At 33.3% G+C, this 23,605-nt stretch overlaps 1 protein-coding gene across 5 annotated transcripts in view; it reads left to right on the forward strand.

Moving 5' to 3' along the window:
* Positions 1–23,605, forward strand: part of LOC119637287 (protein sidekick) — a 218,132-nt gene that overhangs the window by 68,294 nt on the left and 126,233 nt on the right. For all 5 annotated transcript variants that reach the window (XM_038033213.1, XM_038033214.1, XM_038033216.1 and 2 more), the window contains exon 2: positions 19,264–19,365. In XM_038033213.1, coding sequence (XP_037889141.1) covers positions 19,264–19,365 — 102 coding nt within the window. The remainder of the gene's footprint in view (positions 1–19,263; positions 19,366–23,605) is intronic.

Genomic DNA, 23,605 nt, shown 5'->3' on the forward strand with positions numbered 1-23,605 from the left:
AAAAAAAATGCCGAGAAAAGCAACCTGTTCAATATCTGCGGCAGACAAATTTTTCGTTCAGTTGCAAACATTATTTTAATTGTAGGTGTAACTATTTGCTGATTGGGACTACGAAATCTGTGCACATAGTTTCAGATCCATATTTACTACAAGTTTCAACTTTCAATATAAGCTAAGGATCTGTAGCTTCCGTTTTAAACTTAATTTTCGTTGCAACAACTAACGGTAAGAAGGCGTCTACGTCAATAAAAAAATATGTACATCTGATAGGACAAACGTAGGAAAAAGCCGCGACTACCAAGTCTGTCTTTCCAGGTTTAAATCACAATGTGGTAGAGTTCAGTTTAGTCGTAGGTATAGTGAGTGCTCAGTTGGCAAAGGTATAACACTTACAGTTTGGGCATACACCTGCTACGTTGCGGCACTTCCTCCATATACTTCTCTGTCTTCACTTATTACTGGCTGCCATCGTGTTGTACAAATATCCCTAAAAAAGATGGACAACTTAAAAATTAGTTGAATGTAATTCTGCAATTTTGGTGGCTGGAAAAAGAAGAAACCAAAAGTATACATCCATGAAAAGCTCATCAAATGTTGTGCGGCACATATGGCATATATATATACATACAGAGGCAGAGAGAGATAGACAGGAAAATAGGTGCGAGGGGTATTTTGCAGTCCCATACAAATTGTAAAAGGTAGCTTCCACAACATCCACACAACATTGTTACGTACCGCAACATTAATAAAAATATTTTCCGGGAATCGAAAGCCAATTCTCCCAGTAAAAAAATAAAGGCTCTTTAAAAAGGTGAAAAGTGGAGCGTTTTGTAATGTTTTGTAATAAAAGTGGATTGAAAAGCTAAATCGTATTTATAGAGAAGAAAATGCAACATGAACTTATTTTTATAATAATATTAGATGGGACAAGCGAATCATTGTAGCGACGAAGTAGGATAGCTAGGTGATCAGCCTCGAAATCATGGAAAGCATACAAACACATAACCAGGTGGGTCACAAAACTTCGTCACGAACGCTTTAAACCTCAAAAAAAACATTGAGAGAGAAATGTGGAGCAATTAACAAAGTCTCTCTTACTTCCGATAATCGCATGATAGTTTTAGCAAAGCGAGATCCTTTCAAGTCGTCTAGAGCAATTTGCAATGAAATTAGGAATGTTGCATTATCCCGAAATATTTGTTGACGATTATTAGGTGTCAACCTACCAGGAAGAATAGGTCGGATAGTTCTTTCGCTCAGAAAAATTAATTTGGAAAAGAGGAAGGACTTCGCTTTAGTAGAAATATGAAGTTTGGAGCGACGAAGCGAAAAGCAAATTTGTATAATAATGATGTGGGAAGAAATGTTTGTGGGTCGAAAGCAAAAAAGTTCCTCACTAGATTTCACTGGAAAATGGTGAAGTTTGGCGGAGGAAATCTTGTAGTAGTAGTAGCGGCTGCTTTTCTTGGAAGGGTGTTAGTCTGATACATTTTATAGAAAACACTACGGATAGATTTGTATATAAAACCCTATTGAAAATCGTAATAGCACCGTATGTCGAAGAAAATATAGCACAGGGATGGAAATTTCACCGGGATAATGTCCGTAACATCATCATTCATCTAACTTGATGAAAGCATGGTTCCGGGAATATAGCTTGGATATCATTAAATGGCCAAATCAGTTTCCCGACGTCAATTCTGTTGAGAACCTTTCGGGAGGTTTGGGGTCAAGTTTAATTGACCCCAATAAAAAAGAATTACGGGAAAATGTTCAAAAAGTATTATAGTATAACATCCCAGTAGAGACTCGCTCTGTAGTAATTTCGTCTGGGCTTAACGTAATGAAGCTGTCCTTAAAAGAAAAGTTGATTATACGGTCTATTGACTTCCTGAATTTATTCCTACAAAAATGTTTACTTTTTAGTACCAAATATTGCGATATTTTAAAATTTTTGTATTATATATATACCTATTTTATTGTCCGCCTGGGAACCTCTGATGTTTTTGCGCTGAACTTTTTGTAAGTTTAGGTTTACTCTAAAACCATTTTTAAATACCGAATGATGAAATGGAAATATACAATAAGAGGAAGTGGCAAAAGAGTAGCCCCGGTCAACACGGTCTATTTTTCTGTGCACCTGTGTATATAAACGTCAAACGCTTAGTGAATTTTCGCCATGCATTCCTACAAATATGTATAAGTAAATAAAATTTTAAACGCAGCTTTATATAGTTAAATTAGTTGGTGAGCATACAAGATTTGCCTCAAACGACGTGTATGTGTTTAAAACGTTTTTAGTTGTATAATATTAATGCAAATTAATTTAAAACAATTTTAAATTGAAATAAAGTAAAGCTTTCAGTTCAAATTTATTGTTACATTGTCAGAGATATTATTATAAACAAACAATACAAGCGAGCAGTCTTTATATTTAACGGACGAAACGAGTGAAGCAAAATCAAATAGCAAATTTACAATTAACTATTTATAGTGTAAACAAAAACAAAAACATAAACATAAACATACCTATGCACACAAACAAAATTTTTGCTCATACTTTACCGTCCATTTACAGTTACAACATAGTAAAAAGAGACTAAGTATTAACACGAACGTACACTTTGTGCACTCATTGTAAACCCAAGCAAGCAATCGCATGGCTTACAAAATCTACAAAACTCGCCGCTTTAACAATAGTTGCCAAAAATTCAAAATTTGTATTCATAAATACTTTACACACAAAAGCATAGAAACGTACGCATCGACTATCTGCACTCGGGCAACTATTCGTACCTCGGTTAGTATGCCGTTGCAATATTCTATGCTGTGCTTCCTCGCAAATGGATGGTGCAGACTCAACACTCATTATATTAGCAATAGCCGCTAGCGTAAGTGTTGCTTTTTATATCATTTTATACCATAAAGACACACACATATATATACATACTATTATCATAGTACACTTGACGTTGTTGCTTTTTGATTCCATTGTTGCCGCAACAATAAATACTAAAGGAAAACATGCAACATTGTTATTTTACAGTGCAAAATGTTCTCCTTTACTCTCTTGATATTGCCGTCGTTCGTCCGTCGTTTTCGTTGCTATATCCTATATTCCTATCTTCTTTGAGCTGTTTCTTCTTTTTCTATCTTTTTAAAGATAAAGGTGACCAGTTCGTTTTTAAGCTTTCCGGAAACAAGTTCAGTTTTTTATAACAATTGGCGCCAAAATATTTTCGCCATTTCTTTTATTACATATATCTTTTCTTTAAAATGAATTTTCTTTAAGTACATAAAGGCCACTATTCTCCTCAATCTCTTGGCATTTTTGTAGTAAAATATTTATGGCGTTACTGTCGAGCTATTCTAAGCGCAAAAGCTAAGCCAACTGATTTTGATAAATCTCTTTCGAAGGTATATTCAATCCATACAACAAATGCATCAGAACCTTATAGCCAAGCTCTTTGACCTTTTGTCGGACTATTAAAATCAATATGGGCTGGCATTAACGCCTGTTTAGTGAATTGCTTCCTATAATCTAACCAGTTATCGATAGTAGAGAATCGTTTGACTCGGTTCTAGAAACTCATAAGGTATAATTTTTTGCGGTGGCCACTATCTTTTTGGAATGCAATTCTCGTACTTCACCTGTTTGTTGACTACCCGTAATAATTTCCATCAAAACTGCGTTTCGGCAGCGATTCGTAATAGTATAGGGCTTCTTTGGGTATTTAACGTGGCGCAAATGGTTCAAAATGGTTTTGAAATCGATATTTGATTTCTTAGTAGTGCCGTTGTGGCTTACGCGCCAGGTTTTTTCGATTTTTATAAGGTTTTAGAGGGAAGTGCATCTTCGACCTTGGCGTTATTCCCACAAAGGAAGCGAAGAAACCATGTACAAGCTGTTGCATTTAGTAAAGCATCTCGACCGTAAAACTTATCAATTTTAACCCAACATTGTACGATGCATGGTTTTTCATAGAAAATTACTACATATATCGCATTTTTCTAGAAATTTCACTTATTTTCACATTTGTATAACTTTTAAAGCGACTAGTGGAATACAATATTGTTTATGTATTGCGAACGATGTCATGCCAGAAAACAGTAAACAAGTGTTCCGCAAAAGAATCAGAAACGAACGTTTTATATAACATCGGTTTCAAAAAGTTGCAGTGTACATCCAAACTCCCAGTCAAGATCTTAAAACTTGCTATACGATTGAACCCAACTTCTTTAACTGTGCTCACCAAAAGACTTCGATGAATTTGCTCGAATTAAATTAAACTGAAAATAATCTTTTTGCTTAAAATGTGCTCGACACTTTTGTTGCGTAACAAAATCGGTGCATTCTTCGATCTAGTTTTTAGAGACGCTCAAAACACAATCCTGCACCGGTTGAAACACGTCGAAGCTCTGTAAGTCTTCTTAAAGCTGAAGTTGCACGAGGAAAAACGATCGTGACGGTTTGGTGGTCATACTTGAATTCATTTGATACGATTGAAGCGAAGACGTATCATCAAGAAAATCTAAATTCTAGCTCACTTATTAAATCGTTGTTCAACTGACGTGAAAGTACGTTGACTCCAAACAAGACCAAGCAAACCTTTTTTTCATTGTCTTAAATGACTTAAATGAAATAATTGTTCTTTGGATTAATACGCGTTACTGTGATCTGAGATATACCTAAGATATAAAAACTAACATTATTTTTCAACAATACGATTTATAATTTCGTTGACACTTTTAAGTCTAACTTCAGTTTAATGCAAAAACATTTTCTCCTACAATTTAAGGGAAATTCATGAAGATCTGAAAACTTTTAAATGTTATAGATAAGTAGGGAATACATTTTTTAAGATTGTTATTAAGCTTTCGTAGTTAATTTGTGTGTTTAGCTTTACAACTTTGTTGTGCGCATTTTAAGGTTTCATTAAAAGCAGTCTAAACTTGGATATCTTGCAAGCCTTGCTGTTGAAGTTATTTATAAAACCCCTTTCCTTTCAAGAAAAGAAGTGGTCTCGCGCTACACATGTTAGCTATAAAAATCGAACGCCGCGTGACACCGATAATACTCATGATCATTGCTTACATGTTTTCTCCTTAACTACTGATCTTCTTTAAGACGTTCCCTACTGCGTGTACTGGCTTCAGTACACGCTGAACGACATTTGTACACCACTTTCAATTATTTAAACTAAGATTAGATTCGATCGAAGAAGTAATTACTGCTAAAACTATTTTATTCGATGTAAGATTGTTTAGTAAACATTTTGAGATGTGTGCCGATAACGGTACACACATGGTTTCATATGGCAAAAAAGTCTAATTTTCAATATTTCCTAATGAAAATTAGTCAATTAAAATAATTTGGCATAACAATTAATTATACCAAGCACTCCATTTCTTTGATCCAATTCCATGTAAGTGTTTTCATGAACAGTAAACTTTTGTATTTAGAACGATCTAATTTTTCATATTTCATAATGAAAATTAGTCCATAATGTTTTTTGGGTATAAAATTCAACAACACCAATCTCTAGTTTTATTAATTACATTGCATTCCGCATATTGTGTCTGACGAAATTTAAGTCTTTACGTAACTAACTATATATATTATATATTATATATATTAATATTTTATGATGAAAATTGATCCACAATAGCAAATTGACATAATAATTTATTGTGTGCCCACTCCTTATTTGAATGCTCATGAAAAGTAAGCTTCTGTATAGCGTCAAAGTGTAGTGTTTAGCACTTTATAACGAAAGTCGGTGAATAATAATAAGGTCTTTGAAAAGAAGATTAATATAATAAAACGTAAGTGTCGTCAGCTTACGTTTCGGGCTCTTTTAGAGAAAAATTTTCTCATAAAGAGTATGATGTTTGATGGAAACAAAATATAATTGGCCGAGTTAAGTTAGAAATAACTTCGATCTAAACAGCTCTTTTGACATTCCGCTCTTATTATTATTATTATTATATTGCAGTAAAGAGAAGAGAAAGCGCAAACTGTCAGTAGAAGCTATCATAGGTAATAACAATGCACTGTACACAATATAACACCATACAGGCTAAAATCATGCCATTACCACGTTAACAAAGCTGCTGATGATAATTAACAAACGTAACATTTACTATTGCGTATGCAAATGTTGTCTACAATTATCTGGTTATATTGTAACCAAAACAATCAAACAAATAATTTTACAAAACAATACAAACAAAATACATACCCATGCCTACACATAAACACACTCACACACAGAATTACATATATATACATAAGGCAAATATGAAGTTTGATGTTACGTTTCTTGTGCGTGTACGGTTGGAGACAATTCCATGTTAAGAGATGTGCGTGCATGTATTACTAAACTGCTGACGGAAATAGTAAATATAATAGCTTAAACGATGTTATGGTGAAGAATTGAAGTTAGTAGCTCTATAGATGCATATATCTGTTGGAAATATTATTAAAAACTAATGTCACACGTACAGTAAACAAAACTTCTCTTTTTTACATTTGACGGAATTGTAAAGCAAAAGTTGCAGCACAATTACACCATCATCATCATCATCATCATCATCATCGTCATCGTCATCATCACCATCAAGAACAGTAGCAGTCATAATAACATGAAATACTTAAAGTGAAAAAAGCTTGAAATCCTTAAAATCAAAACTGAAACTAAAAGAACAAACAAAACAAAAGCAACCATACATATAATATATATATTAAAAAATATGGGGTGACATATATAGGTAAAGAAGAAAAAACAAAGAGAAAGAGAGCGAAGGGGAAAAGAGACAGTTTTAATAATCAAACGTACATGCATGCATCTATATACGTGTACAGGGTAACATGTATGTGTAGGTTTTGAAAATGCATTTAAGTTAAAACCGACTAAACAGTTTGTGCTTTTAAATGCTAGAAAAATAGGTTAAAGCTTTGTTAGTTTCCATTTTCTTGTTTTCTTCTCTTCTGTTTTTCTATTACATTTTGACATCAAGAATTTCTTTGATTGTTATTATTGTTGTTTGTTGCGGTAGTTGGTGTACTACGTATTATTTGTGATATCGAGAACATTTTGCGGTTTTTTTTTTTTTTATTTTCCCCCCTCCCCCCTCCCTTCGCCAGTCCTTTCGTTGTTAAAGTGACAAAGTTGACACAAATGCAGTTGATGCCCCATTCAATGCATTGTTGCATTAACGTCCCTTCATCACATCAAGTTATCTTTTTAGGCGTTAGTTTAAAACTATTAACCATTTAAAAATTGATAAATTAATTAATTTCTTTGAATTAAACGTTGTAGGACAACTTGCAATATTTAACAAGAATTAGGCTTATGTTCATATAAATTGGATTGGTTTTGCCACCATTTAAAAAAATTTTTTAATTTTAATATAAACCGAACGAGTCCATCATCTCTTAGGCTTGGATTAGCTTAACTGGCACCTTTGTCACATTTAATGGCATTATTGTCAGATTATTTACTTTTTCTTTTTCTTCATCAATTCATGAAAAAACGTGTATTCTCGAATTTTTAAAATCAATAAAAGAGTGGTCCACAAAGCGAAATTTTGCTTCAATGACGGAATTTCTGCTCATGAACTGCTGAAAAAGGCTTTTAGTCATAATACAAGATGCACCAAATATGCGCTGAATGCTGTTGATTATTGGCACAAGTTAGTTAAAGAAGGCAGCGAATACGTATTGTTGTTTTTTAATGTCCCTCGTTGAACACCACGTCAATCAAGAAGGCCAGGGCAAAAGGAATGTAAAAATTGTCGATTGCCAGCATCATGCATTTTATAGATCGATACAATCGACTTAAACGAATCGTTTGAATCTCAAAGGGGTCATACGATAATGCGCGTACTCACTCTACGCCAATTCTCTTGAATTGAATCGTTCCATCAACGCTGTACCCGCTACATTTAAATCAAAGTTTGAAAACACTGAAACAAAGCCAATTAGAAAATGATACAAAATTAAGCAAATCTCGTTGGAATTTATATGTAATTGCACACAAATGTCAGTTCGAGTACCGCCACAACTAAGAATACTCGCATTACTTTGTAATCAGAGTACTATATGTTATAATATTTTGCTTGCAGAAAACAACAATACTTGAATATATGCATGGAATACGACCGCGTAAACTATGCGTATACTTTGTGAAAGCTTTTCAAAGCCTAAAGATATGCCTAGAAGATAACTTCACATATTATGCATATTCTTGCATGATTATGCATGCACAGCAATAAGGCTGGAACCATCTTCATCCATCCGCTTTTCTAAGTAAAACACAATTACCGTCTCCAATTTTTATTATCTAAATCTATAACAATGCCAAAGACAAAAATGTACAAGACTTAGTGGTAAGCAATTGTTTAATAGATTCGCTCTTAAAAGATCTTATATTAAGGATTCTATATACACTTGGTGTTAAAATTTCGGTCAGATGAATGACGATGTGGCTGACATAATAATAGACGTAACAGGACCTTTGTGATATTCGAAGTCACGTTTATTGTTAAAAAACTCAATTACAGTCGAACAAAATTTCTTTCTTTCAAATGTCTAAGGGATAATATCCTCTTGTAATTTTATATTCCTATTTGTTTGCTGTCTTTAACTCTGCCAGATCCCTCGACAATCAAAAAGATATTTAAAACTACCAAACGCGTAGTAGAGTGCAGACATTGCAGAGTAGAGCAAAAAATTAAGTTTGAAAGTTTAATTTCACTTTTGTAACAGCCTTTTGCTCGAGCTCACTGTATCACTAGCTCCTTCTACTTCCATTCAATTGCCATTAAAGTTTAATTGAAGCTTAAAAAGATGATTTCTGATGATTTAAAAAAAAGAGATATCTTTTTCAAATTAAACAACTACGTCACTTACGTTACAAGGATATTAACTTTGCGCAGACATATCCACAACATACGGAAGAACTTGAGATAGACGCATTTTTTATTATATCATCGATTCAGAATCACTCTATAAATTGATCTAAGCCTGTCTGCTTGTCTGTCCTTCTGTTCGTCTGCTGCCTGTCCTTAAATCCCTGTATTGAAGCAACACATAGCAACTTTCGAGATATTCGGATGAATTTTGGTATACCACGATGTTTTTACCCAAGGAGGAACGGTATCGATTTTGACGGGATCACTTTTTCGATCATTTTCCATATAACGCTTTACTTTGAAAATTCCTTATATGAATAACTGTAGGATGGTCTAGGATGTTTAATGGCGGGTCATGGTCTATGATATTTTTTCAAAAATTAACATTGGTAAAAAATAGTCAATACACTTCGGGTTTCGAGAATTATTTTTCGTATATATTTTGGCTAATCAACCTGAAACGGGACGCTAAAGAAGACCAAGAAAAAAAAAAGGGTATTTTAGGTGAGCTTATATATACCTTTGATTCGTTCCTATGAAGTTTAAAAAAAAATTTTTTTTGCTTTAAAATTTGTTCCATCTCGTACCTTTTTTTTCATTATTTGTGTAAATTTGAAAAAGATTAAAAAAAAAAAACTAGTTTTAGTGAATGCAAGATTGCAATCATTGATATCGATACGGGCAACAATATCTCTGATAGATTTTATTTGATGGTAAAATTAGTGCTTGGTGTATACTTTTCCATTATAATCTACCTTTTTGTACTAGTTATTTACCATACTTTCGCAAAATTACCTTTACATATGTATATATATTTTATATATATAAATTCCTTTTTTTACAGGACTTGTTCTTTTCTGTAAGTGACACTAAGTGCTGGAAATTGAGAACAACCTGGAATTGCTTTTAAAAAACACAAAAATATGCATACACACACACGCACACACACACACACACACACACACACAAAGATTTACCTGTGCATAGACACGCACATATCCACATATATATACATATATATATATATTTGTTTGGGGAAAAAGAAATCCATTATTTTTTCGGTAGATGGTTGCACTGATAGATTTCTCGTAAAGTATCGATCAAACAATTTCCGATACTGTACATTTACATACTGTACATTTCGCAGTAAAATAAATTCTTTTGCTGTTTTTTGTTTGGTGCATTCAGTTGTGAGTTACAGCGTGTTAAAAATAGAAGCGAACAAAGAGAAAATTCGGTACATTTTACAGTTTTTCTTAGACAAAGGCGAAAATGCAAGCCAGGCGGCTAAAATTGTGAATGGTGTTTATGGTTCCGATACTGTAACAGCCAATTATGTGCAATTTTGGTTTCGTAGATTCCGTTCAGGAATTTTTGATATTAAAGATGCACCTCGCACAGGTAGGCCGGTCGTCGAAAATGTCGATAAAATCGGAGAAATGATCGAAGTTGACCGGCATGTTAGCAGTCGTAACATCGCCCAGGAGCTAAAAATCGACCATAAAACAGTTTTAAACCATTTACACAAAGCTGGATTCAAAAAGAAGCTCGATGTTTGGGTGCCACACCAATTAACAGAAAAAAACATGATGGATCGAATTTCCATCTGCGAAGCGTTAGACAAACGGAATGAGATAGACCCATTTCTTAAACGGATGGTGACTGGAGATGAGAAATGGATCACATACGATAACCCTGTGCGAAAACGATCGTGGTCAAAGAGCGGTGAAGCACCTCAAACGGCCAGGAAGGTTTTGCTATGCATTTGGTGGGACTGGAAGGGGATTATTTATTATGAGTTGCTTCCATATGGCCAAACGCTAAATTCTGATCTCTACTGTCAACAACTGAACCGTTTGAAGATAGCGGTTGACCAGAAACGGCCAGAATTGGCCAACAGGAGAGGTATCGTGTTCCACCAGGACAACGCTAGGCCACACACATCTACAGTGACTCGCCAGAAACTTCGGGAGCTTGGTTGGGAAGTTTTAATGCATCCGCCATACAGTCCGGACTTGGCACCAAGCGATTATCATCTTTTTCTTGCATTGCAAAATTTCTTTAATGATAAAAAATTGGAATCTAGGGAGGATTGTGAAAATCGACTACTAGAGTTTTTTGCAAATAGAGACCAGACAAATAGAGACTTCTATGAGAGAGGCATTTTGAAGTTACCTTTAAAATGGCAACAAATCATACAACAAAACGGTGCATATTTGACCCAAATCGGACAATCCGAAGCATGTTAAATAAAGTCCTGAAGTTCAGATAAAAATAATGGATTTCTTTTTCCCCAAGCTAATATATATATATGTCTATGCATCGATATATTATATTATTTATATTTCATTATTTATTACTCGTAAACAGCCCGTAAGAGTTTTACGTAGCAGCTGTTGTTTAATTCAAAAACGAACAAAAGTATGAAAAGGTCACCAGGATGTTATCAAACATCTGCGAAGTGTTATAATGGCAGCAGAAGAATTCATAGTGAAAAATAAAAGAGAATATAAAATTGAGAACACGTATACCATTTAACGATAACTCTACGACGATAAAATCTTAACGAAAGCAAGGCAAGGCAATGTATAAATTTTCTGGCCGAATAGCAATACACTCGAACCTGTTCTTCTGTGCTATTTTTTTGCACGATTTTTTATTTGTTCCACTTCTTTTAGATGATTTTTTGTGCGGCATATGAAAATTTCAATCAAATTAGGATACAATTGACGTAGTTATCAATAGGTAAAAATTGATAGGTTTGATCGGCCATTTAGCTTTTCCGATTGTTAATATGTATGTATTTCATCACATTACATATTATTGCATTCTATAATCGCATAATTTAATTGTTGAACGCACAAGAATTTTTCCTGACTGCGGACGGACTGCGCCAAATCCGAGAGTGGATTTAAAATTGCGAAAGATAGAGTAACATTTTTACTATGTAGTATTGCATCTAGAGCGAGAGTAACGAGGTCTGGAGCGTTATGGTAAATAGATCATTGTACTTATGTCCGCTAAAGGGGAAAATTATAGCTGAGTATCCTGTCAAATTCATGTGCCAGAACAGCTGAAAAAGGTGTAATACTTTCATAAAAAATGAACTTCGCGACGTGATTCGGAATGAAACCGCAAGGGATGAAGACACTGCATATTACGTAACATGTGTTGCTGATGGGCAAGAAAAACCCGATTATTTTACAGCAGATAAAATCTACGCAAGACTCCCACTTTGCCAAAAATTAGAGTGTAGTCTTCTTGCAAATCAAAGCCAATTCTGAAAGAAATTCGAAATTCCAGAAGGAGCTCCATCTCGTGCATCTGACTGCCGAGACATATACAAGCGTCTAGTGAGACAAAAGCCGTCGCAAAAACTGACCGTTGACCACATGGTAACTGAAAAAAGTCAATTTTAAACGAGTACGAGGTAGTATCTTAAAGTGAGGAAAACGATTTTGAACCAGTTTACCACCAGGAAGTTTGCGCATTGTCAGACTTCGATAATGGTTACACGTTTTGAAAGTTTTGAATGCGTAAAATATGCGACCACGTAACAAACATATTTAAATATATTCGCATTTGTATTTTCTAGGTCAGATTCCAAAACGTTCGGCGAGATTCAAAGTAGCCACCAAGCCGCTTGTCTTGATTTCGTTCAAAAAACACGATTCCTAATTATTTCGTAAGGTTTTAAGTTATTTTCTACGTGAGACTTTTCTTAATTGTGTGGAAACTACTTCTTATAGCTACTCGTGGAGTTTTGTGCGACTTTTTGTATGCATTTTTTTATGCGGTCTCTATGCATCGCACAAAAACAGGCGTGAGTGTATCACTTTATATAAAGTGATTAACATTTTGAAAGAATTATGTGCATTTACTTACCTCACTCAACAACAGAAATGAAAAAAAAATATAGCATTTCCTTAAATAATTTATACCAAGAACGTTCTCATAGTTATGCACAGTAAATAAATAAATAATAAAATTGAACATATTTAATATCCTGTTTACCATGACAACACACCCTTTCGTTAATATTTTATGCAAGTAATGCAATCCAATTAATGCATGATAATGGAATTTTACGCAAGCGCGCACTCAAGCCTAACATATTACTCCATACCCATCCATTATTTAATATTTCACACTATTTGAGTGCACTTATTAATGATGAGCTTTTATCTAAAATCTATGTGCTTTGTGGTTGTGTTATTTTTAATGTTTAATGTTTTTTTGGGTACTTTGCTTATAGTTCACAATTGTAAAAATGCAAGAAAGGGGGTACTAAACGACTCGCTTAAAATGTATATGTATATATATATATATACACGAATACATTCAAAAACGAACATCTTGTTTCAGCATATGAACAACATCTATACTAGCGTCATTACATTGCATGCATATAAGGTAGGGTTTCCGATACCAAATGCATTGAAGTCAGTTTTTTTTTTTTTTTTTTTACTTAAACAATACTATTCAAGATTTGTATGAAACATTATAACAATTAACTTTGCTGCTATTATGTGTAAGGCCGACAACCCGACAACTTTTTAAACGAGATAAGCTGGCTTGGGGAATAACACGCTTTTGCGATTGAGAAAAAACAAAGCGGATTTATGACACCGCTTTAAAAAATGTCCTGATCATGATTATGTGTTGTTATATAAAAAGGCCAATGCTCTAAGCACTCAGTTTTAAACTTTTTTCGAAAAGAATTCACAGAAACACATCAATGAATGTTGTCCGGAACAAAATCAACAGACTCAAGGGGACTTTAAAGTTTAACGAAATTTCTCCCAACTGCACTCCCTACGGCATTTTAACTGACGCAGATGAGATTTCTAATTATTTTGGAAAAGTGTGGTGCGAATACTCTTCTAACAGCAAGTTCTCCAACATTTCCATTGAAAATAAAAGAACTCCAATTTCTGTTTCGAATGACAGATGTGTCATGTTCCTAAAAAATTGTACATCTACCTGAGAACTTGAAAGTTGTCTCTCCAAATCGAAAACGAGAACACATGATCTAGATCACATCTCATCCAAGTAAAAAGAAATTACTGCACCGATAGGAAACTGCGTTTTTCACTGGCCACATTCCCCACATGGGGAAACTGGCGGCAGTTGTTCCAATTCCAAAGTCTAAAAATGTCCCTATCGCATCGGACTATTGCCCAATCTCTCTTTTATCTTGCCTCTGAAAAGTCTTAGAAAAGATTATGGCACCTAGATTATCTTGGTTTTTGAGTCCTAGAACCTGATTAGAAAACAACAAGTAGCTTTCAAGCAGGGTAGAGGCTACATCGACCCTCTTTTACATATTGATTATTTTACTACCAAAGCAGTTTCGGAGCGGAATCATCCTCTCAATTGGCATTTGACGGACTTGGTTTTCATGTTATTTCAAGACTAATGAAATCATGGAATGTTGGACCCAAATTCTTCAACTATATCAAAACATTCATCCTGCATCGGCGGTTTATAGATAACGTTAACAATCATCTCTCTGATACTTTTCCACTAGTGAACAGCATTCCACAACGATCTCCTCTTTCTGTCACGGTTTTTCAGGACGCTTTCAATGAAATCAGTAAAATTCTTTGCCGTATACCGAGAATTGAATCTACGCGGATTATGTATACATTTTAACAAAAGAAAAAATAGCGCGAAGGCAGTAAACATCCGCGAATCTATTGTACGAGAGATCTCCACATGGGCAAACAAAAATCAAAAGAAATGCACATTTGATGAAAGCAGATATATGATACAGGAAATCGACTGATGCACATTAATGACTTACCAGTACAAAATGTGCAGACGCTCAATGTTGTCGGGCTCAGGTTTTCCAACAAATAACAAACAATTGGAAGACATACTGTCTTCGGTTAAAAAATTCCATTTTAGCAAGCGTGAATTTTATACAATACGTTGCTTGGAAAAGCCGTGCGCGCATTAACACTATTGCTTATCATACCCGAATGGTTGATTTAAGCAAGATTGACTACGGTTTGATAATTTATGACAATAGCTGCAAATCTAATATCAACGTCCTTAAACAGGTCTATCATCAAGTTCTTAGAGCATATTGCTACGCCTTTCGGACGACGTCCATTAACAATATCGTAATTGAAAATGGTCTCCCATCTTTAGAAAATAGACTTTATGAATTACAAGCTGTAATCGTCCCCAAGCTTATTAATTCAAACAAATCTATTTTCGGCGAAGATATGAAAAAGATTGCTATTGCCAAGAAAAGAAGTCGTCATTCAATTGCGGTATAGTTTGTATGGCGCAAAGGAATTTTGCGCAACTTTCGTCTTAAACCTCTATGAGTTTTGAAAGACTATCCTTTTCACGTTTCGTCCTCTATGTACAAGAAAGAAGACATTCCAAATTACGTTTTCAGGAATCTAATTGCTGGAAAAATCCCAATACTGGACAGTGACGTTTGGAATCTTTTATATACAGATGGCTCTAAATCCCCCTGCCACCAGCTTGTGCTGTAGTAGGCGGTTCAGGACATCTTCTTCTTAAACATATACTTCACGAAAGTGCTTCAACTATCGCAACCGAAGCGAGAGCTATCCTTTACGCTACGAACCTTTCTCATAAAGTTAAACTCAACACTGTCTTTGTTACTGATAAAATGCTTTGGCTTTATCGTGTGCGAAGTCATATCGGCTTATTGGGAAATGAGCTAGCTGATCGAGCAGCGAAGTCTGCTGCCTCTGCACCTCTAATTATGGTGGATGTCATGGGCCTTCAAAGATACATTAGAAGAAAAGTTAAAGAGAGAATTATAGAAGGAAAGCTACAATACTATTATCAGCACTATTCTTCTATTAACCCTCAATTAATTCCATCTTCATATCCCACAAATATTAAGGAAGTCAAGATCAAAACATTTTCGAAAATCCGTCTTGGCGATAATATGTAATGTTCGTTTCTAAAATATAGCCGATAGTTTGTGTTGCTACTGCTCAATATCTTTTCTCTTTTTGATCTAAGAATTTATTTCATTAGCCTCAAGTTGTGATAATAATAATAACTTTTTAAGAAAAAAAAAGAAGAAATAAAAACTCATTGAAATCGTAGTAGCTTCCAACCATCGCCTTAAGTTAAATCGATCTTATTTTAATTAAGAAATTTATGGTTACCGAACCATTCCAAAATTACTCGACGCATTTGTGTATTGCGTGGGAACTTGATGTCTTTTCTTCCCCGAACGAAGTTTAATAACCACGTTTAATACGGAAGTTTAATAGGACGGTCTATTGATCGCAGCGGACTCGTAACACAAAGGACACAATCCAGCATTATCTTGCTCAATGTGGCCTAAGCCCGAACGAAGACATTCTTATATACAATTACTTGAAAAGCTTTCATTAAGGATACTCCGCAAGCGAATTATAAAGTTGCCATAATCCTGACAATCGTAACGACCAGGTCGAATCTCTAGTCTACACATAACTTCAGATATACAGTTATAACATACTCGGAATTTGTCTGGGATTTGTTAAATTACAATTACGTGAATTTGATCGTTTGAATTTGAAATTGGTCCCCAAGCAATGTATGTAATATTGGTTTAGTTGCGTCTGGTCGGAAACAATATCTTACCGTGGATTAAGACGGTCTGAAATTGATCAACCTTCCGACTTCTCATAAAAGAAGACCTGCTCTTGATGTCACCTTTGTTTTTAAACTGAGAAATGGCAAAGCTCACAAGTAGCATTCTTTGACGAACACCACATAGCGTGTGCCAGTGCTTTGCTTTAAAAGATTGTCTGAAACGACAGCTTAATGAAATACACAAAAATGACTTTTTAAAGTTAACTGAGAAAAGTTGGAATTTTAGAAAAAAATTTTAATTATAAATTTTTTTACAACTATTTAAAAAAAGCCTTAAGAGAAAAAAAGGGAAAACCAAAACCTTATTTTATAATACTTGGTATTAGTTTGTGTACGATATTTTATAATGAAATAAAGCGAAAATAATAGAACGTGTATATTGTATGCATCCCATATACTACAGATTAATCATATTTTAAAGTGACTTAACGTCAATAATAACGCAAGCATGAAAGATTCTTAATATACGTTGCCTCATTTTCATACATGAATTATTATGAACGATAATCGGACCTTTGATCTGTTTTGCTAAATTTATGACGGAAGATTTATACAGCGAAAGCTTAAGAGCAAAGTTGAAAATAATCAAATCACTAAAACCATAGTATTGAAAACTATAACACCTAAGAGAAAGACAAAAATGATTAATTTCTAGATAAATGTCAGTGAGGTTTATATGCCTGATTTGTAATACCCGAACTCAACCTGATGAGAATGAGAAAAAAGCTTGAATGCAGACAAGCAGATATACAGATTGTATGCATGTAATTCAGTTAGAATGTTCGCGCTTTTCAGAAACTTTGTATGTCTTATTGGATCTTCGATATAAAATATTTTAACAACGGACCATTATTGGAAACTCTATACACACAAATGTTATCACGAAATGCATGCTTGCCTACTTTCAGGCATTTCAGACACCCTTTTTTTCTTTTTTTTTCTTTATGTCACCTACACAAGTGTACTTAAAAATTGTTTTCTATCATCACTGCATCATGTATTATTCATATGTAGTAAATATGTTTGCATACATTTATAAAAATGAATATTTTCGTAGAAACACATTTACGCTTTTGATATATTAGTTAGGTATTTGTCTATTTAACTCAAAACATATTGTTTGTGCTCAACGTTTATATTATATACAAACAAAACGTTTCAAATACAGTTCTAATATATATATATATCTATATATATATCTATATATATATATATAGATAGATATTATTTATATATAAAATAAACTTTTATTTATTTTTTCGTTGATATTCATAAATTTTTTTACGGTATCAATTTGCATGCCTTTACTAAATCATGTAAAAGAAGAATATATACATTTTTACATGAAATGTTGAAATTATTTCAATCCAATATTAATAGTAGGTTTTTTTTTCGTTCTATATATGCTATGAAAAGGCTTACGGTATTTAATTTGTAGCGTAGTTAACATATGAACCCATAAGATTCAGATTTCTTAACCTATCTGTGAATTATTGTTTCAGTGTTACAAGTAGTTGCTTTATTAATTAATTAGACAATCAGTGGTTTGAATATCATAAAAGTCGTGTCATTTAAACGACTGTGAATCGTAGAGAAATCGTTTCACCGAAATGATACGAAAATTTTAATAAGAATCCCTTGCGTGTTAGATCTTTCTGAAGATAACAGTCCTAGAACTTATCGAGCAATACGTTACATACAGTGTAATTATTATACTCGTATATAAATTTTCTTCATTCAAATTTTTCGTTAAGAGATATTATAATTTTCAATATGTGACCGATGATTTATAACAGATAGTGATGAGAAACTAGGCTCACGTACTACTCACTATGAACATGTATTTGAATTATATAGTAATCTCTAAAAGATATCTCAAAATTTGTACCTATGCTCCTCGTTAGCTTCACAACATATAAGAAGTGTATGCAAAAAGTTAATACAACAACTTTCAATTCCCAATCGATCAAATCAAATAATTTGTTAGGGCGTATCAAAATTTACAATTCGTCCGTATATCAATGTTTAAGGATTCCCACAAAATTAATTAAACAACGTTTAATTAAATATTCGTTCTTTTTTTTTTTAAAACTATTTTTATGGTCGAAATATTTTATGCTGCTTTTTTTTTTCTTTTACTGTTGGATATTTAAAAAGTACGCTTATGTCAATATCAGTTCCAACATCCTCCAATTTCACACCAACTTCCACCGCAAAAACAATTTCCGATACATGGATTTTGTTACTAATTTTCTCTTCTTTCTTTTTTTTTTCTATTTTTCCTACTACAGGAGTATATGCATATATAAATGTATGTATAAATGTATATGTATATATGTATATACGATATATATATATATATATATATATATATATATGTATATATATTTGTCGTTGAGGACATCAGTGTGTGTGCGATGTAGATAAATTTATTACTTAATCACATATGTAGAATATGTATAGGGATCTGTGTTTTTAATATTCGATAGTTGAACATATTTGACTATTTTGTACCAATTACTTGTCTGCTAAAATATTTAGCAAATATCAGAAACCACAGTGATAGCATTTGAGCATTAGGTTAAAAAAAAGGAAGCTTTTTGTCTAAATTCAAAAAAAAAAAAGGGAGGAAAGAATTTAAAACAATAGCCGGTTTATTTAATTATATTTCATTTTTCTATTTCTATTTTTATTTCGTTTCCTTTAAAGATGGACCACAAACACAGCCGCCTAGATTTACAACACAACCTTCGTCATCCGGATCTATAGTTAGCGAAGGACGCACAAAAATTCTTCAGTGTCATGCCTTAGGTAAGTTATAGACTAAATATTTGCCGCAGATCGACTTAGACATAAATATTATATAATAAACGAATTTGTACGCCTGCGGTGCCGTGTCGACGACATCCAACTCAAAATTGTCTCAATAATCGATATGCGAAATAGGGGTCACCTCACAAAAATATGAATTATTGTGTACGTCGATTCGATTATTTCAACAAGATATTCAGCTGTTCGCTTATTCGGGCGATTATAGCGACTTAACGTTAACAATAAGGCAGGTAAAAAAAACTTCATAGATAAACTATTTACAATTGCTGAACCGACTGAAATAGTGCATTCTAGGGGCAACATCTTTCGATAGGTCCCCACCTTCGATATCTTTGCGAAGGCACATCTTCAACAATATTAACTTTCCGTGTTTGACACGCACCTTGTAAAGTTTTTTTTTTTTTTTGTGAACAGTTATTTAACACGCCTTGTTAGAATAGGTATACACAAAGTGTCGGCATTTTCAAATCCACTTTATGTAAGAAATAATATAGAAATAATTGAAATATGCGTTAATGACTAAGACCAGTTTTGGTGCAGACCGATTTATTATTATACCGATCAATTTAGAACCATTTTTTGAATCGATTTAAATTTAATTACTTTTCCGACCACTCCCCATACAGGGGCTTGCTTTCAAAAAGCCGTTAAGTGAAATTAAAAAACAACCATTTTTACAATTTCTCCAAAAAAAAAAAAAAAATTACTGAATTATAGTATTTCGCTAAGCTAAATTAACGTGGAAAATTTAAATGGCACAAGGCAATGCTTTGAACACTCCCTCATATTAAAAATCCTATTAAAAGTAAGCCTTTTTCTGGCGACGAAATCAAACTTTCTATGTTTCTTGATGAAAATTGATTCGTACAGAAATTTATTTAAAATTAAAAGGATTCTCATTAAAATTAATTCTCGTTAAAAATAAAAGGATTCTCATGAAGAGGAGGCTCTACACGGTAAATAAGCCTAATTTTATTAAGAGAATTTGAAAAGGAAATTGATTTTGCTAAATTTGAAACGCATCACCTCTGCCCGCTTCCTTGCCGGGCGTCTGATGTAACGTAATTCTTAACGTTGAAGCAAGATATCATTTTTGATATTTTATTAAGAAAATAATTGAACAATTGCTTTAAATGAAATGGTCCGGAGAAATCGAAGACCGGCTTTAATCGATTATAATGTTTTTATTGGTTGTATATTCGATTCAGAAAAAGTTAACGAGACTCCTATACGTTTGCGTCTCTCTTTTAAAGACTCGGGCGTAATGTTGTAATTCGTCTGACATCTATTCATATTTATGCACTGTCTATCCAAAGGTTTGTTATCTTCTACTTTAATAAGTAATCGGACACATGCATGCGTGCACATGTGTATATATGTACGTACATTAATCGAAATTATATTTGTACTGTACTTTTTATGAGATGTGCTGCAACAGTACCTGATGGACATAAGAGGAAATTTACACTATCTACTAAGAAGAGAAAATGTTAAACTAAAATTCGATTTACATATAAAAGGATTGTTCGAATTTTATTAATTACGCATAAGAGCCTCTCCGATGAACCTTACACTTACACAACTAAACGACGAATTATATTTTTACAAAAAACATTTGAACTTTTCGTTATTTTTATTTTAATTCAAAATTAATTTACATTTCGCTTGGAAGTGTTTGTCTTCGCCATCAATATTATCATTGACTGCATTTACCATCTCGTATCATTCTCTTGCAGTAGATAATTGTGATGAATTTAACAACTGCTGAGATATTGTAAAACGATACCAAACATTTCTTCGAACATAATGAACTAGAAAAATAATAATATTTTTATGGGGTTTCCTTTTCACAGTTCTCTTTCTCTCGTTCGTTTTCTTCTTCACCCTTTCCCTCCATAGCTTTGTCATTTGTATTCTTAGAGCTCACGCCAGTTTATTTGGAAACGTCTTAAGGTGTGCGTGTATATGGTTTAAGGTATATTATGTAACGCGTCCAATTTCATCCATGTGTCAGGTTTTAGATATCAACCAAACGAGAAACCAAACAATCATTTTTACTGCTGTTGTTACTCATGCTTTTTTCGTTGCTGTTGTTGTTGTTATTATTATTATTATTATTATATTCATTATTATTATTGTTGTTGCTTGTGCTGGTCAAACTAAGTTAACGTTTCTTGACACTTGAAAGCATTAATATAGAGAGAGAAAAACACAGAGAAAGAGAGAGAGAGAGAGAGAAAATTTCAAGTTAACGTTGTGTACCTGTATCCATTTTCTAAGAGAATTTTCGATTTGTTCGGCAAAAGACTTTCAACTTTTGTTTTTTATGTATCTATACAAAGAATTAGAATATACACGCATTCACACGTGCGTAATGTATATATATATATGTATATGCACTGCAATGCAAATGTAATATATATTTTGGATATTTGCTGATAGGAGGCGCAATACAAATATCTTGTGATCTTGTTTACCGTCTAAAAGTTGAACACAATAAAGAAATTGAAGTAATATTCGAAAATTTCTAAAATGGTCATCGGTTCTCTCACATCCCTTAAGCCGAATTGATGAATAATTAAACCATAACTCCGTTTCTTTTAAGGCATTTTTTTAATAGCAGAGTATCATAAAATGCTTCATGTTTTTTATCGGGTTTTTCGTAACGAATTTAAATATGGTTTACAAATTTTGCGCCAATAACTTCACAGCATTAGTAATAATATTAACAAACTAAGAAATCACGAAAAAGAGGATTGATTGTCTCTCTGATGGCATTCTCATAATCAAATTTCTTTCTCTCCTTTTTTTCTGTAGCGCAGTAGTGTCTCTCATAATTTCGACGCGATTTCTGCAGTGTTGTGTTTTAAGTTTTATTAAATGGCTGTTCTGACTAGTTTTCTTATACGGCAAGGTGAATGCCGCAAAAACAGTAACAGCAACCAAAATGAAATCAATTGAACGGTACTTTATTTAGAACGTTATTTAAATTAAAAAAAAAAAATGTCACTGAAACCGAAAACGAAAGACTTTCAAAGCCAAAAGTATCAAGATCGTAAAAGACGAGCTAAAGAAATTTAAGAACATTTTAACTTTTACAAGCACACAAACTAACATATGTACTCGTATGAATGTATGCACATGCATATATGTATATCTACAGTGCTGAGTAGTGCTAAAGAAGCAAACTTTCGATTAAAGCGTTTTATTCTTTCTGTTAAAAAAAAAATTAAGAAACTGAACGAACGAACTGTAATCGACGCGTTCGACGTGAGTTTGATATAAAAGTTTCTTTCATTACCTTTTTGTGGCATCTTCATCGAACATCATCTCTAATGATACGATTCCTTCGATGGATCTGTAGCAAATTACTGCGTGTGTTTGAAACTAAGTATTAGAGATTACGGGTTTCTTTCAAACAAAATTTGTTTCAAAAATACTTCGACAATTAAAAAGTTAAATTAATCCTTATAAAATCAATCAACTGATCTCATTGCTCGTAGACTACAATAAAGCTAGCGATATATTGTAGAGAAAATGGAATAAGGCGGCTGTGCTTACTCACGCCTTTTATAGAGCAACGATATTTTTTTTTTTTTTTATTTTAATAAAGCTGGTGGGTATTAATAATTTCACAGTAAGAGATTTTCCGATGCAAAGGTCATCAGTAGACATTATTTCAAAGTGCTGAGGAACTCTTTTCCTCTAATTGTGCACATTAGAACAGTGCAACATCACGAAACTTTTATGTTTAAATAATATTTTTTTTATTTATTATACCACAAGCATGTAACAGTAAATTGTTGCTTTAATATTGCACAATACTGTATATATATATATGAGTACAATAGCTTGTTTTTCTTCTACTTGCGTTTCATTCTCGTTTGCTTTGAAAATTTCTCATTGATAAGTCTTCTTGTGTTAGTGAACTCGCACCGAAGGGCTGAATAAGTGGCTATTGGACAGACAAAGTTTGCTCTCTTTAGTGCTCAAGTGCATTTACAAATAAACTTATTAAGTAAACGTTCGCTTTGAAAGTAATTCACCTGACATTCTAAAGACCAGCATTTTTGCAATCTTGTTCTTTTTTTCATTCTTGTTATTGTCGTTTTTAGTTATAAAAGTCTTCTTTCTAATCCTTAAATTTAAAAATTCAAAATCTATCTTGCTTTACCTTCGTCTTTAGGCATTCAGTGTAAGTAGCTAAAGTTGAATTTCT

This window comes from Glossina fuscipes, unplaced genomic scaffold (assembly GCF_014805625.2).
Source record: "Glossina fuscipes isolate IAEA_lab_2018 unplaced genomic scaffold, Yale_Gfus_2 59, whole genome shotgun sequence".
NCBI lineage: Eukaryota > Metazoa > Arthropoda > Insecta > Diptera > Glossinidae > Glossina > Glossina fuscipes.